This window comes from Mobula birostris, chromosome 3 (genome assembly GCF_030028105.1).
Source record: "Mobula birostris isolate sMobBir1 chromosome 3, sMobBir1.hap1, whole genome shotgun sequence".
NCBI lineage: Eukaryota > Metazoa > Chordata > Chondrichthyes > Myliobatiformes > Myliobatidae > Mobula > Mobula birostris.
In genome coordinates this window covers 2,229,195-2,250,167 of record NC_092372.1, presented here as the reverse complement: position 1 = coordinate 2,250,167, position 20,973 = coordinate 2,229,195, and the positions used below count along the sequence as shown (strand labels likewise).

At 45.9% G+C, this 20,973-nt stretch overlaps 1 protein-coding gene across 1 annotated transcript; it reads right to left on the bottom strand.

Moving 5' to 3' along the window:
• Window positions 1-451: 451 nt before the first annotated feature.
• Window positions 452-7,508, bottom strand: LOC140194522 (uncharacterized). Its single transcript, XM_072251727.1, has 2 exons — window positions 7,465-7,508; window positions 452-4,379 (listed from the first exon to the last, which is right to left on the bottom strand). Exon 2 carries the CDS (start codon window positions 3,996-3,998, stop codon window positions 3,129-3,131), a length of 870 nt encoding a protein of 289 aa, XP_072107828.1. The 5' UTR covers window positions 3,999-4,379; window positions 7,465-7,508; the 3' UTR covers window positions 452-3,128.
• Window positions 7,509-20,973: the final 13,465 nt, after the last annotated feature.

Sequence of the window (20,973 nt, the reverse complement as noted above, 5' to 3'; positions counted from 1 at the left end):
GGAGGAGCTCAGCAGGTCAGGCAGCATCTATGGTTGGGAATCAACGTTTTGGGCCAAGGCCCTTCATCAGAACTCTTGATACCCAGGTATCTGGAATATCAACAAGCAGAGAAAATAGAAAGTAGTGTGAAAAAGCAAAAAACATTTACTTCAAAGCTTAAGATACTTGCCAAAAAGATTTCCATGGTATAGCAAATACAGCAAAGGCAATAAACTTTCACTATTCCCAAATTAATGTACTCCTTGGCAAAATATCTTGGTTCTATTCCGATCTGGAAACATTACAATGAAAAATAAGAACTGAAATTACAAATTTAGAAAGGACTATTTACACACAGACAGTTAGATTAACATTACCGAGGACAAAAGCTATAACAGGCATTAAGAAAAAAATCACCCAACAGTCTGATAAGATTTCTAAAGTATATATTTTCATCAAAAATAAACAGGACTCAGCACACCATGCAGGTATAAGCAATTCTGCTAAGAAATACAGACCAGAAAACTTAAATGAGAGGCCAACTCAGAAAAATTAATCTTTACTATGGGAGCAAACGTTAACTAGTGGAATGGGTATAACCCTCCACGGGAGACATCCCAACGATCCGAGCAGACGAGATGTTGACAAGGAAGCATCAAGTGCCTGACTCAGAGTTGGAGACCTCTTCCCAGAAACAGAGGGGTTCCTTGGGGAAATACAGGACAAGGTGGTTAACATTTTTAAAATCAAAAATACATAAAAGACAAACGAATCAGGCAATAAATGCAGAAAATGCCAAGAGAAACCAGACACAATCCAACAGATTCTGGGATCCTGCAGTAGTTTAACTCAATCTGATTACTTACACAGGTATAATCAAGTGGCAAATATCATTCACCAGAATCTTGCTTTAAAATACAGACTGAAGAATGACCTCCATCACTTCATAAAGACACCATCAATTCAAGCCTGATCCAGTTTTAGGGTCAAAATTTTACAAATGATACGATAATCAACACATTATTTCAAATAGGATAATCCATAATAACCATCCGGATATAATATTACAGGATAACCAAGCAGGAACAACTCCCTCAATAGAAAAAACCATTCCCAACACACAAATGTTCCTCGACCAGTGGAGCACCTCACAACAGGCATTGTTTGTGTCACCAGTCAGACAACCGGAAGATTTTCTCTGTCAATCACCTTCCAAACGTTGCTACTCTGTCATTCGTTGCCACGCCCCGCTGCTGATTCCCTTCTCCTCATCATACGTTCTTACCCCAACCATCGTCCAGAGCCCCAAACTCTGCCCTGTGCAGACCCGCCTCTGGTTTCTGATGCTGCTCCGTTGAATATCCAACTAATGGATTCCCATTCTGCTTTCAGTCTTTCGAGAACAGTGGTGTTTTCTAACAACCCTTTAGAAGCAGGGAAAATGACCCATAATGTGGAAATGAGCCCTGAATACAGAGGTTAACGACTAATGTCATTCTTCCTCAGCCCAGAGATTTGAGGAGCGAACAACATGTCAGACAGAACTGCAGTCAGCTCGACTTCTTCAGTCTGCAGGAAATTCAAGGGAAACCTCTTCACCCACAGAGTGGTGACTGTTTGGAACCCATCCCCACAGGGAGAGCGAGAGGGGAACAGGGGAGGATTTAAAAGGACTGTCGTGGAACTGAATCACTGGCAGGGTCCAGCTTGCCTGAGTTGGCTCTCTACTGTACGCTAGTTGTGTTATAAATTCACCAAGTACCGGAGATAGAGTTTAAAATAGAACTGATTTACGAGGGGTGATTGATAAGTTCATGGCCTAAGGTAGAAGGAGTCAATTTTAGAGAACCTAGCACATCTATTTTTCACATAGTCCCCTCCTACATGTACACACTTAGTTCAGCAGATGTGGAACATACGGATCCCTTCTTTGTAGAAGCGGTCTACAGCAGGGGTTATTGATAAGTTTGTGGCCTAAGGTAGAAGGAGATAAGTTATTAACTTCAAACTTTCTGCATTATCACTCAAAGAGTTGAACTGCACGTGCATGTAACCAGAGTGTCTTGGACCTCCAGGTGGTTCATAGCAGGGGTGATTGATAAGTTTGTGGTCTAAGGTAGAAGGAGATGAGTTATACAGCTCTCGTTACATGCACATGCAGTTCAACTCTGAGTGTAAATGCAGAGAGTTTGAAGTTAATAAATCATCCTTCTACCTTAGGCCATGAACTTATCAATCATCCCTTGTATTTGTCACGGATGCAGAATATTAAACTCCAGTCCCGTTAAAGGTGAATATGCAGCAGAAGAAACTCCTCCAATGCCCGGTGATGAGGGTGCAGAACTGGGTGTTGTGAGCAGCAGCAATAATTGCAGAGTTCAGCACCGATAGTCACTCTTGAAACGGTGATGGACAAATATCCAGCATGCAGCTTATTGAAACTTCCTCCCCAGTCCAAACCCGGTAGTGTGTCACAAGTGTAACATGCTGTAAGGTTTCACTGCTCATGTAATGGCCTCTCTGTAATGTTTCACTGCTGAGGTAATGGTTTCTCTGCAGCAGCAATGTTTGGGTTATGACTGGAGATAACAGGGTTTTGGAATGTGGAGCTATCCAAGGAGAGAAATTTTATTCTTTCTTGTGAGTCTGGAAGAGAGATTTTCATGATCTTTTGCCAGGAAGAGTTGAGAAGATGCGAACGGAGAGAGTGGGCCTTTTTTTTTTGTTTTCTTTACCAACCCTATAGTCAAAGTAAGAATTACAAAGCTCAATCATTTGATCACATATTGTGTACTGTTTGTTATTTCGGGGTACTGATTTAAGGGACACACTGCGCAGCATCCACCCAAATGAGATTTCTTAAGTTTGGCCGAGCTGGGGGCTATCACCCCCTATATTAAGCTGCTAGCCGAAGCGAGAGTTACATGAGGTTAGATGACCAAGTGAATCGCTTCCCACGTTCACAGCAGGTGAACGGCCTCTCCCCAGTGTGAACCTGGTAGTGTATCATAAGGATAGATAACTGAATGAATCCTTTCCCACATTCACAGCAGGTGAACGGCCTCTCCCCAGTGTGAACTCAATTATGCACATTTGGTCTATTTGGCTGAGAGAATCTCTTCTCAAAGTCTGAGCAGGTGATCAGCCTCTACCCCGTATGAACTCGCTGGTGTCTCTGCAGTTGAGATGACCGAGTGAATCCCTTCCCACAGTCTGAGCAGGTGAACGGCCTCTCTCCAGTGTGAACTCTCTGATGCACCTTAAGTTGAGATGATGAAGTGAATCCTTTCCCACAGTCTGAGCAGGTGAATGGCTTCTCCCCTGTGTGAACTGACCAGTGTGCTTGTAGGTGGAATGACTGAGTGAATCCTTTCCCACAGTCTGAGCAGGTGAATGGCCTCTCCCCAGTGTGAACTCGCTGATGTACCTTCAGTTGCGATGATGAAATGAATCCCTTCCCACAGTCCGAGCAGGTGAACGGCCATTTCCCTGCATGGGCTGACTGGTGTGTCAGTAGGTGAGATGACCGATTGAATCCCTTCCCACAGTCTGAGCAGGTGAACTGCCACTTCCCAGTGTGAACTGACTGGTGTCTCTGTAGGAAGGATGATTCAGTGAATCCCTTCCCACAGACTGAGCAGGTGAATGGCCACTCCCCAGTGTGAACTGACTGATGTCTCAGTAGGTGATATGACAAAGTGAATCCCTTCCCACAGACAGAGCAGGTGAACGGTCTCTCCCCGGTGTGAACTCTCTGATGTACCTTCATTTGGGATGAGCAAGTGAATCCCTTCCCACATTCCGAGCAGGTGAATGGCCTCTCTCCAGTGTGAATTCGCTGGTGTGCCATTAGGTAGGATGACCGAGTGAACCCTTTCCCACATTCTGAGCAGGTGAACGGCCTCTCCCCAGTGTGAACTCGCTGATGTACCTTCAGTTTAGATGAACAAGTGAATCCCTTCCCACAGTCTGAGCAGGTAAACGGCCGCTCCCCGGTGTGAACTCGCTGGTGAGCCATTAGGTCAGATGACCATGTATATCCTCCCTCAGAAATTCAGCAGACGACCAGCTTCTGCCCAGTGTGAACTGACTGGTGTGTCCACAGGTGGGAAGACCGACTGAATCCCTTCTCACACACAGAACAGGTGAATTGTCCCAGTGTGAACTTGTTGATGTACCTTGAATCCCCACAGTCTGAAAAGGTGAACGGCCTCTCCCCTGTGTAAACTGACAGGCATGCCAGTCGGTCAGATGATCGAGTAAATCCCTCCCCACAGTCTGAGCAGGAAGGATGATCGAGTGAATCCCTTGCTCCACTTCTTAAACATCTGCACAGAGACAGCAAAACTGGTGTGTTGTGTTTGAGATTCCCTTAGGCAAATTCCTTGTCATTTATAACCTGAAAAAAGATTTACAAAATCCATCAATGTGTGGACAACATTTCAGATGAGATCACTTCAGTCACCAAGGTGCGATCTGACATCACACTGTTACCGTGAGGTTCAACCCACGTTGGAGAGAGAAATCATCTTCTAACTGGGCACAGTGCTGGTATCTGGAATGACCATCAAATCCTCTGATGCTCTTCCTGTCTCTGTAAGAATGGGGCATTTCTGCCATCTCCAATCCATCACTTGGCTCAGTTTGACTCTCTCAATTGGTATTATTCCCTGTTCCCACTGAGCTGCATGGGTGCCTGGCCCCACAGTAAATCAAACCTTTGTTAACGTGCCTTTGTTAACATGCAGCTGGGATTTTCTTTTATGTACTCTTAATTTAAAGTGCAACAGTTTTAAAGCCATGTAAACATTTCCTGCCCAGATGAATGGTTGGTCCGCGAAACTGTTAAAGGAAATTATTAGTATTATTATTTTTAGTATTATTATTTTTAGTGTTTTTTATTTTAGTATTATTATTTAGTAGTATTATTATTAGTATTATTTCAGGACATTGTCACAGTCATAGAAAAGTACAACACAGAAACAGGTCCTTTGGCCCATCTAGTTTGTGCTGAACTACTGAAACTTTCTACTCCCATACTCCTACCATCCGGGTGCCTATACAAACCTCTTAAATGTTGAAATTGAGCGAGCATGCACCAGTTGGGTGAACCGTCTGTGTGAAGAAGTTTCGCCATATGTTCGCCTTCATGTTTCACCTTTCACTGTTAACCCATGGCCTCCGGTTGTAGTCCCACGCAATCTCAGTGGAAAAAGCCAGAATGCATTTACCCTATCTGTACCCCTCATAATTTTGATACATAGAAACGTAGAAAACCTACAGCACATTACAGGCCCTTCGGCCCACAAAGCTGTGCCGAACATGTCCTTACCTTAGAACTACCTAGGCTTACACACAGCCCTCTATTTTTCTAAGCTCCATGTATCCATCCAGGGGTCTTTTAAAGGACCCTATAGTTCCCAGCTCCACCACTGCCACCGGCAGAACATTCCACGCACTCACCACACCCTGCGTAAAAAAATTACCCCTGACATCTCCTCTGTACCTACTTCCAAGCACTTTAAAACTATGCCCTTTCATACTAGCCATTTCAGCTCTGGGGAAAAAGCCTCTGTCTATTCACATTATCAATGTCTCTCATTATCTTGAACACCTCTATCAGGTCACCTCTCATCCTCCGTCGCTCCAAGGAGAAAAGGTCGAGTTCACTCAACCTATTCTCATAAGGCTTGCACCCCAATCCAGGCAAAATCCTTGTAAATCTCCTCTGCACCCTTTCTATGGCTTCCACATCCTTCCTGTAGTGAGGTGACCAGAACTGAGCACAGTACTCCAAACGGGGGCTGACCAGGGTCCTATATAGCTGCAACATTACCTCTCAGCTCCTAAATTCAATTCCACGGTTGATGAAGTCCAATGCACTCTATGCCTTCTTAACCACAGAGTCAACCTGCGTAGCTGCTTTGAGCATCCAATGGACTCGGACCCCAAGATCCCTCTGATCCTTCACACTGCCAAGAGTCTTGCCATTAATACTATATTCTGCCATCATATTTGACCTACCAGAATGAACTACCTCACACTTATCTGGCCACTTCTCATCCTATCAATGTCCCGCTGTAACCTTAGACAGTCCTCCACACTATCCACAACACCCCCAACCTTTGTGTCATCAGCAAATTTACTAACCCATCCCTCCACTTCCTCATCCAGGACATTTATAAAAATCACAGAGTAGGGGTCCCAGAACAGATCCCTGAGGCACACTGCTGGTCACCGGCCTCCACACAGAATATGACCCATCTACAACCACTCTTTGCCTTCTGTGGGCAAGCCAGTTCTGGATCCACAAAGCAATGTCCCCTTGGATCCCATGCCTCCTTACTTTCTCATTAAGCCTTACATGTGGTATACCTCCATCAAATCTCCCCTCAATCTTCTAATTCCAAGGAATAAAGTCCTGACCTGTTCAATCTTTCCTTATAATGCAAATCCGTTAGACCTGGCAACATACTTCTGAATTTTCTCTGAACTCTTTCAACCTCTTTTACATCTTTCCTGTAGGTAGGTGACCAAAACTGCACACAATACTCCAAATTCAGCCTCACCAATGTCTGATACAACTTCAACACAACATCCATCTCTTGTACTCAGCACCTTGGTTTATGTAGGCCGATGTGCCACAATCTTTCTTTCTGTCCCTGTCTAACTGTGACACCACTTTTAGTGAATTATGGATCTGTATTCCCAGATCCCTTTCTTCAACAACACTCCTCAGTGCCATTTGCAAATTCTCCAGCAATTTCTGCACCACCATAATGCACACAGGTAACACCAATTTCTGTATTGGACATAAATATTTCCCCTGAGCTCTCCCCCAGGTGACTGACGGTGGTGAACTCATTGACGGCAATGCCAATGAATATGAAGCGAAGGACAGTAGTCTGTCTCATTGGAGTCTGGCACATTTGTGGTGTGAAAGCTATTTGTTGCCCAGGACAAAGGTGTTTGATATCAGTAGGTACCCAGACAGAATGGGTCAAAACATGTTCTCACGGGTAGAAATGTCCAGAACAAGAGGAGGTAGAATAAGCAACAGACACAAAATGCTGGAGGAACTCAGCAGGCCAGGCAGGATCTATGGAAAAGAGTACTAATGCTGAGTTCCTCCAGCGTTTTATGTGTGTTGCTTGGATTTCCAGCATCTGCAGATTTTCTCTTGTTTATGATTGGAGGTAGAACAAAGGTGATTTTCTCAATTGGCGATATAAAAGATTTTGTTCCTTTCTCCGAGTTTCCAATCCTTGCATTTAGACAGCTGGGGCTCAGCTCTGTCTGAGATCCATCGGTTCCCATTCCCTCATCAGCCGGAACCTCCCCGGGGCCCGTGTACGGATGGTGGTGCTGAGAGAGAGGGAAGAGAGCAGGACCGTCCCGGGACTGCGGGATTGCGGGATGCAGGTCACGGTGTCTGGAGTCACAGTAATTGCCCCTCTGCCGCCCGCTTGGAGATTCGCTCTTACCTCCGATTCTCTCACGGCCTTTTGTGTATCGCGCGCATGCGTGATATTCGGGGACGTCAACAACCCTGACGCCTGCGCATTTGATCAGTGCTTCAGCGACGGCGAAATTGTTCACGGAAAGACTTCTGGGTAATCACGGTGACATTAAAAGTTTCTGCGCGGTTCCATGTCCATATCTCAGTATTTTTGTGCGTGTAGAAAACTCCGCAGCTGTTTAAACGCAGAAAGCGTCTCCCATAAACAATATACTCATTATCAACGTGTATCCAATGCTCTTACAGAAACAAATACAGATACAAAACACAAGAGATTCTGCAGTTGCTGGAAATACAGAGACGCACACACACTCTGCAGTTCAGGCAACAACTAAGCAGAGGAGTACACAGTCTAGGCATGCTGAAGGGACTCGGTTTAAACATTGTCTATTTACTCCTCTCCACACTTGTTGCCCGATCTACTGATTTCATCCAGTATTTTGCAGAAATCAATCAGTTTCCAAATGTTTCTGATCTTTCATTTGTAGCCATATCCTGCTGGTCGGATTCCTCTTCCTCCTCGTAAACTCCAGACCCCATCTCTTTCTGCAGCCCCGAAGCCCTGATTCATGCTGGCAACTCTGGTTTCTGACTCTGCTCCATCGAAGATTCACTCCCTGGTCTGCCGTCAGACTTTAGAGACACATTGCAACAACCCAGCTGTCCGAGGCACAGTCCTTTGAAATGAGTGAAAATGACCCAAAATGTTGAAAAGAGCAGGGAAGAAGGAGTTTAACCACCTTAGTCCAGAGCCCTGAAGAACGTCAAACCACACTGAGCTCATCGTCTTATTCAGCCTGGAGAAAATCATGCAGGGAATTCATGCAGGTGTATAGGATTATGAAAGGCATTGGTCGTGTGCATAGCCAGAGGCTTTTTCCCAGGGCTGAAACGGTTAACACCAGAGGGCATAGGTTTAAGCTCCTTGGAAGTAGGTACAGAGGAGATGTCAAAGCTAAGTTTTTTAAACAAATAGTGGTGTGTATGTAGAATGCACTGCCGGTGACGGTGGTAGAGGTGGATACAATAGGGTCTTTTAAGAGACTCTTAGATAGGTACATGGAAAAATAGAGGGCTATGCGGTAGGGTAATTCTAGCCAATTTCTAGAGTAGGTTACATGGTCGGCCCAACACTGTTGGCCGAAGGGGCTGTACTGTGCTGTAGATTTATATGATTCTATGAAATTTAAGAGAGATCTCTTCTCCCACGAAGTGATAATTAGTTGCAACCTGTCTTCACAAGGAGAGTGAGAGGTGAACAGCAGGGATGGATTTTTAAAGTACTGATACGGAACAGAAACATGGGCAGGGACCAGATGGTCCGAGTGGCCTCTCTAGTATATATTGAGTTTGGCAGTGACAGTAAGTACCTGAGACACGGGATTTGATACAGAACTGATTTATGTTTCACAGATCCACAATATTAAACATCAGTCTAGTTTAAGGCTAACATCAGCAGAATGGACTCCTCCAATGCCCAGTGACCAGGGTTCAGTCCTGGGTGCGATGAGCAGCCACAAGAACTGCAGAATCTGACAGTAACAGTCCCTCAAGAACCTGCAGCTGTCTTCAGTCACCATGCTGGTTAAACATTTAACACAGAGCTGATTTGAACTTCCTCCCTGATGTGAAGTTGCTGGTGTTGCAGCAGCTGGGATGATTGAGCAAGACTCTTTGCTCACTCCGGACAGAAATGTGGCCTCTATTTATTGTGAACTCACCGGAGCGTCACAAGGTGGGTTAACTGAATGAGTCCCTTCGCAAACACGGAGCAGGTGAACGGCCGCTTCCCAGTGCGAAGCTGCTGGTGTATCTGTGGTGGCCGACTGAATCGCTTCCAAAGTGAGAGCCAGTGAATGACATCTCACTGTTATCAACGCCATGGCAATGTATCCAATCAGATCACAGACATGGACACATGTTCAGGGTCTCCTTGTAGCAAGTGGGGTGCTGTCTTCTCCAGCATCTCCGTTTCCACATTCAGGGATCGGTGGCATTCAAGTGCTGGTGAACTGACAGATACAGCGGAACTAGCGTGCTGTTGTGTTTCAGATTCCCATACACAAATCCTTTGACCTTTCTACACTGCTAAAAGTTTACAAAGCACATCAGTGGGTGAAGGACAACATTTTCACTGAGATAATTCTAGACTCTACGGTTACCTCTGATTGTTGCAACGAGGCTCAACTGAATTCGGAGCAACAACATCTCATCTTCTAACTGGCTGCAGTTCAGACATTCAGGCACAACATCAAACTCTCTGCTTTCCTCTTTGTATCAAAATGGATAATTTCTGCCATAGAATAGACCATAGAAACTACAGCACAGAAACAGGCCTTTTGGCCCTTCTTGGCTGTGCCGAACCATTTTCTGCCTAGTCCCACTGACTTGCACACGGACCATATCCCATTAAACCATAGAAACCACGCCCTTCAACAGTCTGTGACTTGGCTCGGTTTGTCTGTCTCCTTCGCATTCTGACCATGCGCCACACACCTACAAAGAGCACAGTTTAATTACACGGCTGCGACTACAGACTTTCTGATCATTATGTCCCTCCTGGCATCCGACGATGGTAAACTCGAATTCAGCAATGGTATTGAACTTCAGGAGTAGTTGATTAGGCTTTCACGTTGGAGATCGATAAACTGCCGGTAGTGTGTGGCTGGATGAGTGGGTTGTTTTCAGACTGGAAGGAGGTAACATTTGGAGTACCCCAGAGATCAGTCCCTGACCACAGCTGTTCACAGTTTAATGGCCTGGCGGAGGCAGCGAGATGTGAGATGTCCCAGTCTGCTGGTGACGCAGAAAGAGTGGAGTTGGGGGAGGGGAGGCTATTCACATGCAACTTCGTAGCTTTGCAATCAGTACACAGTGCACTGTGGGGCTGCAGTGGCGGGTTCCATTGCTGGGATCAGTGTACATTCACTGTGGGCTATGAGGATTTTGTGAATAAAGCGCCATTCTCCAATTTAGAATCTCAAACTGCGGAGCAGGCCTGTCCTTTGTATATTTACGCTGTAATTTATGGCATTGTGATAACTAGATACTATAGCCCTCCACGACATCTCTATCCTTACCTTACGATATTCGGTATCATTTGTAAATTTGGCCACACGGCCATCAACACTGTCATCCGATGTATTGACATAGACCGTGAAAAGAAACGTTGCCAACGCAGACCCCTGTGGAACAACACGCATCACCGGCAGCCAACCAGAGACGGCTCCCTTTATCCTCACCCCTTCTGACAGGTAACGGGTGACAGGTGTGCGACAGGTAACATTGTGGGATCTGTACGGAAGAGACCGTTTGTACCCGAACTGGAAGTGGACTAATATCCTACTATAATAACAGCCTCATGTTTCTTGCAACAGTCTGCGACTTCTCTGTAAACTTGTTCCTCTAAATCCCTCTGACTGTTCGGTGTCTGTAATACAGCCCCACTAACGTGGTCATACCTTTCGCATTTCTCCGTTCTACCCATAACGCCTCCCTGGACGATTTCTCCAGTCTGTCCAGACTGAGCCCTGCAGTGACATTTTCCCCGACTACTAAAGCCACCCGTTTTTCTTTCATCCCCGCCGCTTGGTCGCATCTAAACGGAACCCCGAATGTGGAGGTGAGGGTGGGGTTCAAGCGGAGAGTCAGGCAGTATATAGAGTGCTGTGTAATGGTCTCAATCCCCAACCCCTCCCAAACACACACACACACACACACACACACACACACACACAGACACACACACACACAAACCCATACACACAGACAGATAGACACACACACACACAGACAGACAGACACACACACACAGGCACACAGACACACACAAACCCATACACACATACACACAGACAGACAGACAGACACACACACACAAACCCATACACACATACACACAGACAGACAGACAGACACACACAGACAGACAGACAGACACACACACAGACACACGCACACACGGTCCACGGGCATTTGTTCTACCACAGTAAGGCCAACATTGGGTTGGAGAAGCAACACCTCACATTCCGTTTGGGGGCCTCCAACCTGACGGCGTTTGCATCGATTTCTCGAGCCTCTAGTAATTTCTCCTCGGCCCCACGTCTCTCCTTTTTCCGTACGCCCTTTGAATCCCCTCTTACCCTTTCGCCTCTGCTCACCTGCCGAACCCCCTCGACTGCAGGCACTCTCCCTTCTCTTTCTGCCATGGTCTACCGACCAGATTACTTCTTCATCGCTTTACCTTTCCCCCTATCACTCCCTAGCTTCCCACTTCACCCTCCCTCCCCCACCACAGAAATTCCTCCACTTACCTGGCTTGACAAATCACTTTCCAGTTTATACTCCTCCCTCACTGCTCGGCTTCTCATTCCCCCTTCTTTTCCAGTGCTAGTGAAGTGTCTCGGCCGGAAACGTCGACACTGTACTCCTCTCCGGAGATGGTCACTCTCCTGATGAGTTTACCCAGCAATTTGATTGTTACTCCGGATTTCCAGCGTCTCCAGGATCTCTGTGTTTGGACGTGGGGAGCGAGCACATGAAACAAATGCATATTCACATCGTTTATACTTTATTGAGCGGGGCTTCCAAAAAAGATCGGCAGAACTATTGCAGATAATTTGAAATAAATTTTAGAGCAGGACTCTGAGGTTTAGTTGAGTTTAACCGGCGTGATTGTGGGGTGGGGTCTGTGGGTTAAACGCCCTCTTGACGAATTTCGTATCCCCATTGGTTGGTACCCCTAGACTGACATTACCTACTACCAATGGAACCAAAGTATCTCGCAATTCATTTGCCGAGTCGCGGCACGTTGTCTGGGAGATCCCGGGAGCACGGGTTGCCGGCGCGAGTCGCGGACCGCGATGCTGACGCAGCTCCGTGAGAGGGCGCGGGTGCTGCCGTAGGCGGGGCCGTGCAATGGTGCGAGAGAGCGATGGAGAGCCTGCAGGATCAGTGAAAGGGAACGGGAACCGTGCTGCCCTGCAACCGTCCGATAGCACAGCCCCTGCTGGGCTCCGGAATTCACACTGAAAACGGGATATAGATAGATACATAATTAGTGCTATATTAATTTTATGTTCGTCCAATTAAAAATATGCATCTGCCTTTGCAAGCAGTCATACGATTGACTTACTCCAAATCAGTTGTCAACGATTCTCTTGTGAACAGAACGATGTGCACAAGTAGGCCACCCAGCCACTGAAAACGGCTACTTCAGGCAGTAATCTGATTTGAACCCGAGGGCCAATAAGAATAATTCCAGTGCAAGCGGAATGGCGATTCTTTTTGAGTTTGTCACTGTTTAGAATGGCTTTTTCTCATCAGGCTTAGGCGAGATCAGGTTTGTGTGAGGTACATTGTCTTGTAAGTTACCCTCCTTGTGCCCTGACTGGTTCATTCCTCATTTGATCTGGCAGAGCAGATAAGTGCGAATAGCTCCTGGATAGTATTTTGCACTGTGTGTGGGATGTGAGAAGTCTGGGAGACCTCCAGTCCCCCAGATAAAAACATCTGCACCAGCTACGCCGAGTAGCGCCCCTTGAGAGAAGGTGTTAAGGAAACGGAGCTGCGGCTCGAGGACCTTCCACTCACACGGGGTAATGAGGCGGTGATAGGAACTAAAGGGGAGTAGTGAACCCTAGTTTGCAGGAGACAGGTAACTAGGTGGCTGTCGGGAGAAGGAGGATAAATGCACAGCCACTGTGGCCGTTCCCCTCAGTAATAAGAAGACAACTTTAGATACTATTGAGGGCGAGGACCTACCCCGGAGGAGCCACCGTGACCCGATCTCTGGCACTGAGTCTGGTGCTGCTGCACAGATCAGCAGAGAGATAAAGATAATTGCAGTGTTGAGAGGAGATTCCATAGTCGGAGGAACAGAGACGATGTTCTGTGGGCGCGATAGAGAAATCGGCATAAATGTTGCCTCCCTGGTTCCAGGATCAGGGGTGTCTCGGATCGGGTCCATGGTATTCTCAAGGGCGACGGTGAGCGGCCCGAAGTCTTGGTAAATATTGGCACCAATGGCATTGGTAGACAAGGTGATAAAATCCTGGAGATTTTAGGAAGGTGGTTAGAAACAGGACTTCCAGGGTAGTAATCCCCGGATTGCTACTTATGCGACGTGATGGACTGATTTGGCAGATGACAGCGAGGCCTCACTTGGAACATAGTGAGCAGTTTGCATGCCATCTTGGACAATGTCTCCCATCCACTACATAATGTATTGGGTGGGCACAGGAGTACATTCAGCCAGAGACTCATTCCACCGAGATGCAACACAGAGCGTCATAGGAAGTCATTCCTGCCTATGGCCATCAAACTTTGCCGTGGCTGACAAGAGAAATTAGGGATAGTATCAATTCCAAAGAAGCAGCATACAAATTAGCCAGAGAAAGTGGCTCACCTGAGGACTGGGAGAAATTCAGAGTTCAGCAGAGGAGGACAAAGGGCTTAATTAGGAAGGGGAAAAAAGATTATGAGAGAAAACTGGCAGGCAACATAAAAACGGACTGTAAAAGCTTTTATAGATATGTAAAAAGGAAAAGACTGGTAAAGACAAATGTAGGTCCCCTGCAGACAGAAACAGGTGAATTGATTATGGGGAGCAAGGACATGGCAGACCAATTGAATAATTACTTTGGTTCTGTCTTCACTAAGGAGGACATAAATAATCTTCCAGAAATAGTAGGGGACAGAGGGTCCAGTGAGATGGAGGAACTGAGCGAAATACATGTTAGTAGGGAAGTGGTGTTAGGTAAATTGAAGGGATTGAAGGCAGATAAATCCCCAGGGCCAGATGGTCTGCATCCCAGGGTGCTTAAGGAAGTAGCCCAAGAAATAGTGGATGCATTAGTGATAATTTTTCAAAACTCGTTAGATTCTGGACTAGTTCCTGAGGATTGGAGGGTGGCTAATGTAACTCCACTTTTTAAAAAAGGAGGGAGGGAGAAACCGGGGAATTATAGACCGGTTAGCCTAACGTCGGTGGTGGGGAAACTGCTGGAGTCAGTTATCAAGGATGTGATAACAGCACATTTGGAAAGCGGTGAAATGATCGGACAAAGTCAGCATGGATTTGTGAAAGGAAAATCATGTCTGAAAAATCTCATAGAATTTTTTGAGGATGTAACTAGTAGAGTGGATAGGGGAGAACCAGTGGATGTGGTATATTTGGATTTTCAGAAGGCTTTTGACAAGGTCCCACACAGGAGATTAGTGTGCAAACTTAAAGCACACGGTATTGGGGGTAAGGTATTGGTGTGGGTGGAGGGTTGGTTAGCAGACAGGAAGCAAAGAGTGGGAATAAATGGGACCTTTTCAGAATGGCAGGTGGTGACTAGTAGGGTACCGCAAGGCTCAGTGCTGGGACCCCAGTTATTTACAATATATATTAATGACTTGGATGAGGGAATTAAATGCAGCATCTCCAAGTTTGCGGATGACACGAAGCTGGGTGGCAGTGTTAGCTGTGAGGAGGATGCTAAGAGAATGCAGGGTGACTTGGATAGGTTGGGTGAGTGGGCAAATTCATGGCAGATGCAATTTAATGTGGATAAATGTGAAGTTATCCACTTTGGTGGCAAAAATAGGAAAACAGATTGTTATCTGAATGGTGGCCGATTAGGAAAAGGGGAGGTGCAACGAGACCTGGGTGTCATTATACACCAGTCATTGAAAGTGGGCATGCAGGTACAGCAGGAGGTGAAAAAGGCGAATGGTATGCTGGCATTTATAGCGAGAGGATTTGAGTACAGGAGCAGGGAGGTACTACTGCAGTTGTACAAGGCCTTGGTGAGACCACACCTGGAGTATTGTGTGCAGTTTTGGTCCCCTAATCTGAGGAAAGACATCCTTGCCATAGAGGGAGTACAGAGAAGGTTCACCAGATTGATTCCTGGGATGGCAGGACTTTCATATGAAGAAAGACTGGATGAACTGGGCTTGTACTCGTTGGAATTTAGAAGATTGAGGGGGGATCTGATTGAAACGTATAAGATCCTAAAGGGATTGGACAGGCTAGATGCAGGAAGATTGTTCCCGATGTTGGGGAAGTCCAGAACAAGGGGTCACAGTTTGAGGATAAAGGGGAAGCCTTTTAGGACCGAGATTAGGAAAAACTTCTTCACTCAGAGAGTGGTGAATCTGTGGAATTCTCTGCCACAGGAAGCAGTTGAGGCCAGTACATTGGCTATATTTAAGAGGAAGTTAGATATGGCCCTTGTGGCTACGGGGATCAGGGGGTATGGAGGGAAGGCTGGGGCGGGGTTCTGAGTTGGATGATCAGCCATGATCATAATAAATGGCGGTTGAGGCTCGAAGGGCCGAATGGCCTACTCCTGCACCTATTTTCTATGTTTCTATGTTTCTATGTTTACAACTCCTCCCTTGGAGGGTCAGACACCCTGAGCCAATAGGCTGGTCCTGGACTTATTTCCTGGCATAATTTACATATTACTATTTAACTATTTATGGTTTTATTACTACTTATTATTTATGGTGCAACTGTAACGAAAACCAGTTTCCCCCGGGATCAATAAAGTATGTCTATGACTATGAGCTTCATCTCCCTTATTGTATATTGGATGCGTTGAAACTGGAGAGGGTTCAAAGGAGGTTCATAAAAATTATTCAAGGTTTGAAAGGCTTGTCATATGAAAAGCGTTTCGTGGCTCTGGGCTTGTATTCACCAGAATTCAGAAGAATAAGGGGTGACCTAATTGAAAGTTATCGAATGGTAAAATACCTTGATAGGGTGGATGTGGGGAAGGATGTTTCCTGTGGTGGGAGAGTCTAAGCCTAGATGACACAGCCTCAAAATAGAGGGTGTGTTTAAGAACGAAGATGCTAAGGAATTTCTTTAGCCAGTGAGTGGTAACTGTGCACTCCAAGTCTGTATGTATTTTAAGACAGAGGTTTATAGATTCCTGATTGGTCAGGGCATGAAGGAATAGGGGGAGAAAGTGGGCTTTTGGGGCTGAGATGCAAAATGTTGGAAGAGTCTCGATGGGTCAAGTGGTCTAATTCTGCTCCTCTGTCTTATGGTCTTAAAACATAGCTGAACACATCTGAACTTTCATCCCGCATTCCCGCCCGCCCACTCACACTGCCCCAAACTTCATATTAGCGTCTGGGTCTTGATTATAATCGGTATTCACTAAGGAGAAGGATATTGAATTGTGTAAGGTAAAGGAAACAAGAAGGGTAGCTACGGAAAGTGTGACGATTAAAGAAGAGGAAGTACCAACGCTTTTAAGGAATATAAAAGTGGATAAGTCTCCGGGTCCGGACAGGATATTCCCTAGGACCTTGAGGGAAGTTAGTGTGGAAATAGCAGGGGCTCTGACAGAAACATTTCAAATGTCATTAGAAACAGGGATGGTGCTGGAGGATTGGCGTATTGCTCATGTTGTTCCATTGTTTAAAAAGGGTTCTAAGAGTAAACCTAGCAATTATCGGCCTGTGAGTTTGACGTCAGTGGTGGGTAAATTGATGAAAAGTATTCTTAGAGATGGTATATATAATTATCTGGATAGGCAGGGTCTGATTAGGAACAGTCAACATGGATTTGTGCGTGGAAGGTCATGTTTGACAAATCTTATTGAATTTTTTGATGAGGTTACCGGGAAAGTTAACGAGGGTAAAGCGGTGGATGTTGTCTATATCGACTTCAGTAAGGCCTTTGAAAAGATTCCACACGGAAGGCTAGTTAGGAAGGTTCAATCCTTAGGCATTAATATCGAAGTAGTAAAATGGATTCAGCAGTGGCTGGATGGGAGACGCCAGAGAGTAGTGGTGGATAACTGTGTGTCAGATTGCAGGACGGATGGAACGCGTACTCGGGAACGGCCCGATGGATTCGAACCCGGGAACCTCCGTTCCGGAGTCCGGCGCTGATGTCACTGCGCCACCAGCCGACCTTCCTGATATTAATCCTGACATACGCTCTGGAAAATCTCAACCGAGCAAACAGGAACGCAAACACAACCACCACCATGCAAGATTTAGGAGAGAGGTGATGAAATTTTGATCACTGATCTAAAAACACAGGCAACGGGTTGGTTGTAAATAAAGATAGAAAATACATATCAGAAAATGAATCATTCACATCTTAATTCCTCAGGAATATTCTGAGAGGATGGGAGTTTTGAAGTCGATTCTTTCAGCTAGCCCCGCCCACTGGCCCCACACGCTCCCTCTCGCGGATCACTCATAACCAGGGCAACACGCAAAATGCTGGTGAAAGACTGCAGGCCAGGCAGTATCTATGGATGGGAATAACAGGTCGACGTTTCGTTCCAAGACCCTTCAGCAGTACTGGAATGGAAGGAGAAGAGGCCAGATCACTGATTGATTCAGAAGGTACGAGTTGTTGTTCTGTGAAACTCAGAGTCCAGGGTTTGTGTGCAGGCAGCTGCCTGCCCGGTCACATTCCTGAGAACAGGGAGCCGCCTTTGGGCTGAAATCACATCGGACTGGTTCCGCAAAACACCCTCATTCGGGTGTGCGCAAAGTCGCTTTAATATTGCATTTAACCCTTTCTGCAGCAGGGAAGAGCGATGGAATCTATATCTATCCCAACCTTCTTTTTCATTTTTAACTCAGATTACAATTTCCTGCAGTCGTTTTAAAAATATTTTTCACGATTCATTTAAATAAACGAGTCAACGTTATTCCCAACTGCGGCATTCCTTAATATAGAAACATAGAAACCTAGAAAACCTACAGCACAATACAGGCCTTTCGGCCCACAGAGCTGTGCCGAACATATCTCTACCTTAGAACTACCTAGGCTTTACCCATACACCTCTGTTTTTCTAAGTTCCATGTACCTGTCCAGGAGTCTCTTAAAAGACCCTATCGTTTCCGCCTCCACCACCGCCGCCGGCAGCCCATTCCACGCACTCACCACTCTCTGCGTAAAAAGAAACTTACCCCTGACATCTCCTCTGTACCTACTCCCCAGCACCTTAAAACTGTGTCCTCTCGTGCTATCCATTTCAGCCCTGGGAAAAAGCCTCTGACTATCCACACGATCAATGCCTCTCATCATCTTATACACCTCTATCAGGTCATCTCTCGTCCCCCGTCGCTCCAAGGAGAAAAGGCCAAGTTCACTCAACCTATTCTCACAAGGCATGCTCCCCAATCCAGGCAACATCCTTGTAAATCTCCTCTGTACCCTTTCTATAGTTTCCACATCCTTCCTGTAGTGAGGCGACCAGAACTGAGCACAGTACTCCAAGTGGGGTCTGACCAGGGTCCCATATAGCTGCAACATTACCTCTTGGCTCTTAAACTCAATCCCATGATTGATGAAGGCCAATCCACCGTATGCCTTCTTAACCACAGAGTCAACCTGCGTCGCAGTTTTGAGTGTCCTATGGACTCGGACTCCAAGATCCCGCTGATCCTGATATATAAAGACCGTTACCGAGGATCTGGAACCGACAAAGATCTCAGTTACAAATCCCAGTTGGCATTTGAATATTGTTGATGTATGTAGGGGATGATGTGAAGGCGTGGGGGGGGGGGGGGGAGGGGAGAGAGAGAGAGAGAGAGAGAGAGAGAGAGAGAGAGAGAGAGAGAGAGAGAGAGAGCACGAGCCTTTCAGGTTATGTTGATATAGGACTCGTTTTACTGTGGATATAACTATTTGTCTACCTGTTTCTTCCAGCATCTTCACAAGGTCCTTTGCTGTTGTTCTGGAATTGATTTGCACTTTTCGCGCCAAAGTGCGTTCATCTCTAGGAGACAGAATGTGTCTCCTTCCTGAGCGGTATGATGGCTACGTGGTCCCATGGTGTTTATACTTGCGTACTATTGTTTATACAGATGAACGTGGTACCTTCAGGCATTTGGAAACTGCTGCCAACGATGAACCAGACTTGACATCATTTTCTGACCTCAATCCAAATTCTGACAAAGTGTATGTAAACTTCTGACCCACTGGAAAAGTGATGAAAGAAATAAAAGCTGAAATACAGTAAATCATTCTCTCTACTATTATTCTGACATTTCACATTCTTAAAATAAAGTAGTGATCCTAACGGACCTAAGACAGGGAATGTTTTCTAGGATTAATTATCAGGAATTGTGAAAAACTGAGTTTAAATGTATTTGACTAAGGTGTATGTAAACTTCTGACTTCAGCTGTATCTGTAAATGAAACAACATTGAGGTTCAACACTCCTCCAGATCCGCAACACCTTCAATTCTGTGTACAACCCCAAATCACCAGCATCCCAAATCCTTAAGCATCCCAAAACCTATGTGCACCGGAAACCTGCATGCATCCCGCAAATTAATGTACACCCAGAGATCAATCTGCATACCAAAAATGTCACTGCACTCTTCAAGAAGGGAGAAATCCAAAAACAAGGAAATTATAAGCCCCTTGGTCTGACCTCAGTGGTTGGGAGATGTCGAAGTGAATTGTTAAGGTCGTGGTTTTGGGATATTTGGAGGCACGTGATAAAATAGGCTGAAGTGAGCATGGTTTCATCCTGGGAAAATTTTCTGTTGGAATTTTAAAAAGAGATAACAAGCAGGCGAGACCAATGAAATCCGCCCCCCCCACCAATTCTTCTAAACACAGGTGAATGCAGACCCAGGATCATCAACCACTCCTCATATAATAACTTTTTCATTCTCGTGGACCTCTCTGAACCCTCTCCAATATCAGTGCTCAAAACTGCTCACAATACGCCGAGTCTAATCTGACCAAAGTCTCAGCATCACACCCTTGATCTTATGCTCCAATCCTCTCGGAATGAATGCTAACATTGTATTTGCCTTCCTTACCACCAACTCAACTGGCATATAAACCTTTTTGATTTTTATCCCCGTTCAGAAAATATACTACCCCTTTATTTCTTCCACCAAAGCACATGACCATATGCTTCCCAACACTGTATTCCTTCACCACTTCTTTGCCCATTTCTCTAATCTGTCTAAGTCCTTCCGCACACAGCCTGCCCTTCCCCCTATCTCTGTAACACCTGCAAAGCCACCGTTTCCATCATCGCAATCGTTGGAATATAACGCGAACACCACCAGTCCGCAGTAGTAAACCAGAATAAACTAGAAAAGGACTGTCTGAATAATCACTGACAGAGTGTTTTTGTCCTAGAGCCCAATTGGACCTACTGCTTATTCACAAAGAATGCAAAAACCCAGCAAACACTTTGAATAATTTAGGTTGATGTTGTGTATTTTGACATCCGGCTGCTGAACAAGCCCCTAGTACTACCGGAAAGATTCTAGCATGACTAAAACAGTGGCTGATTGGCAGGAGGCAAAGAGTGGGAATAAAGGGAACCTTTTCTGGCTGCTGCCGGTGACGTGCTGCTCCACAAGGAGGGAGGTGATGGGCCGGTAAAGAGCTGATCTGAGAGGCGAATTCGGGCATGGGAATGGTGAAGGGAGGCAATGAATCAGAGAAATCGAAGTCCATGGCACCAGACTGGAGACT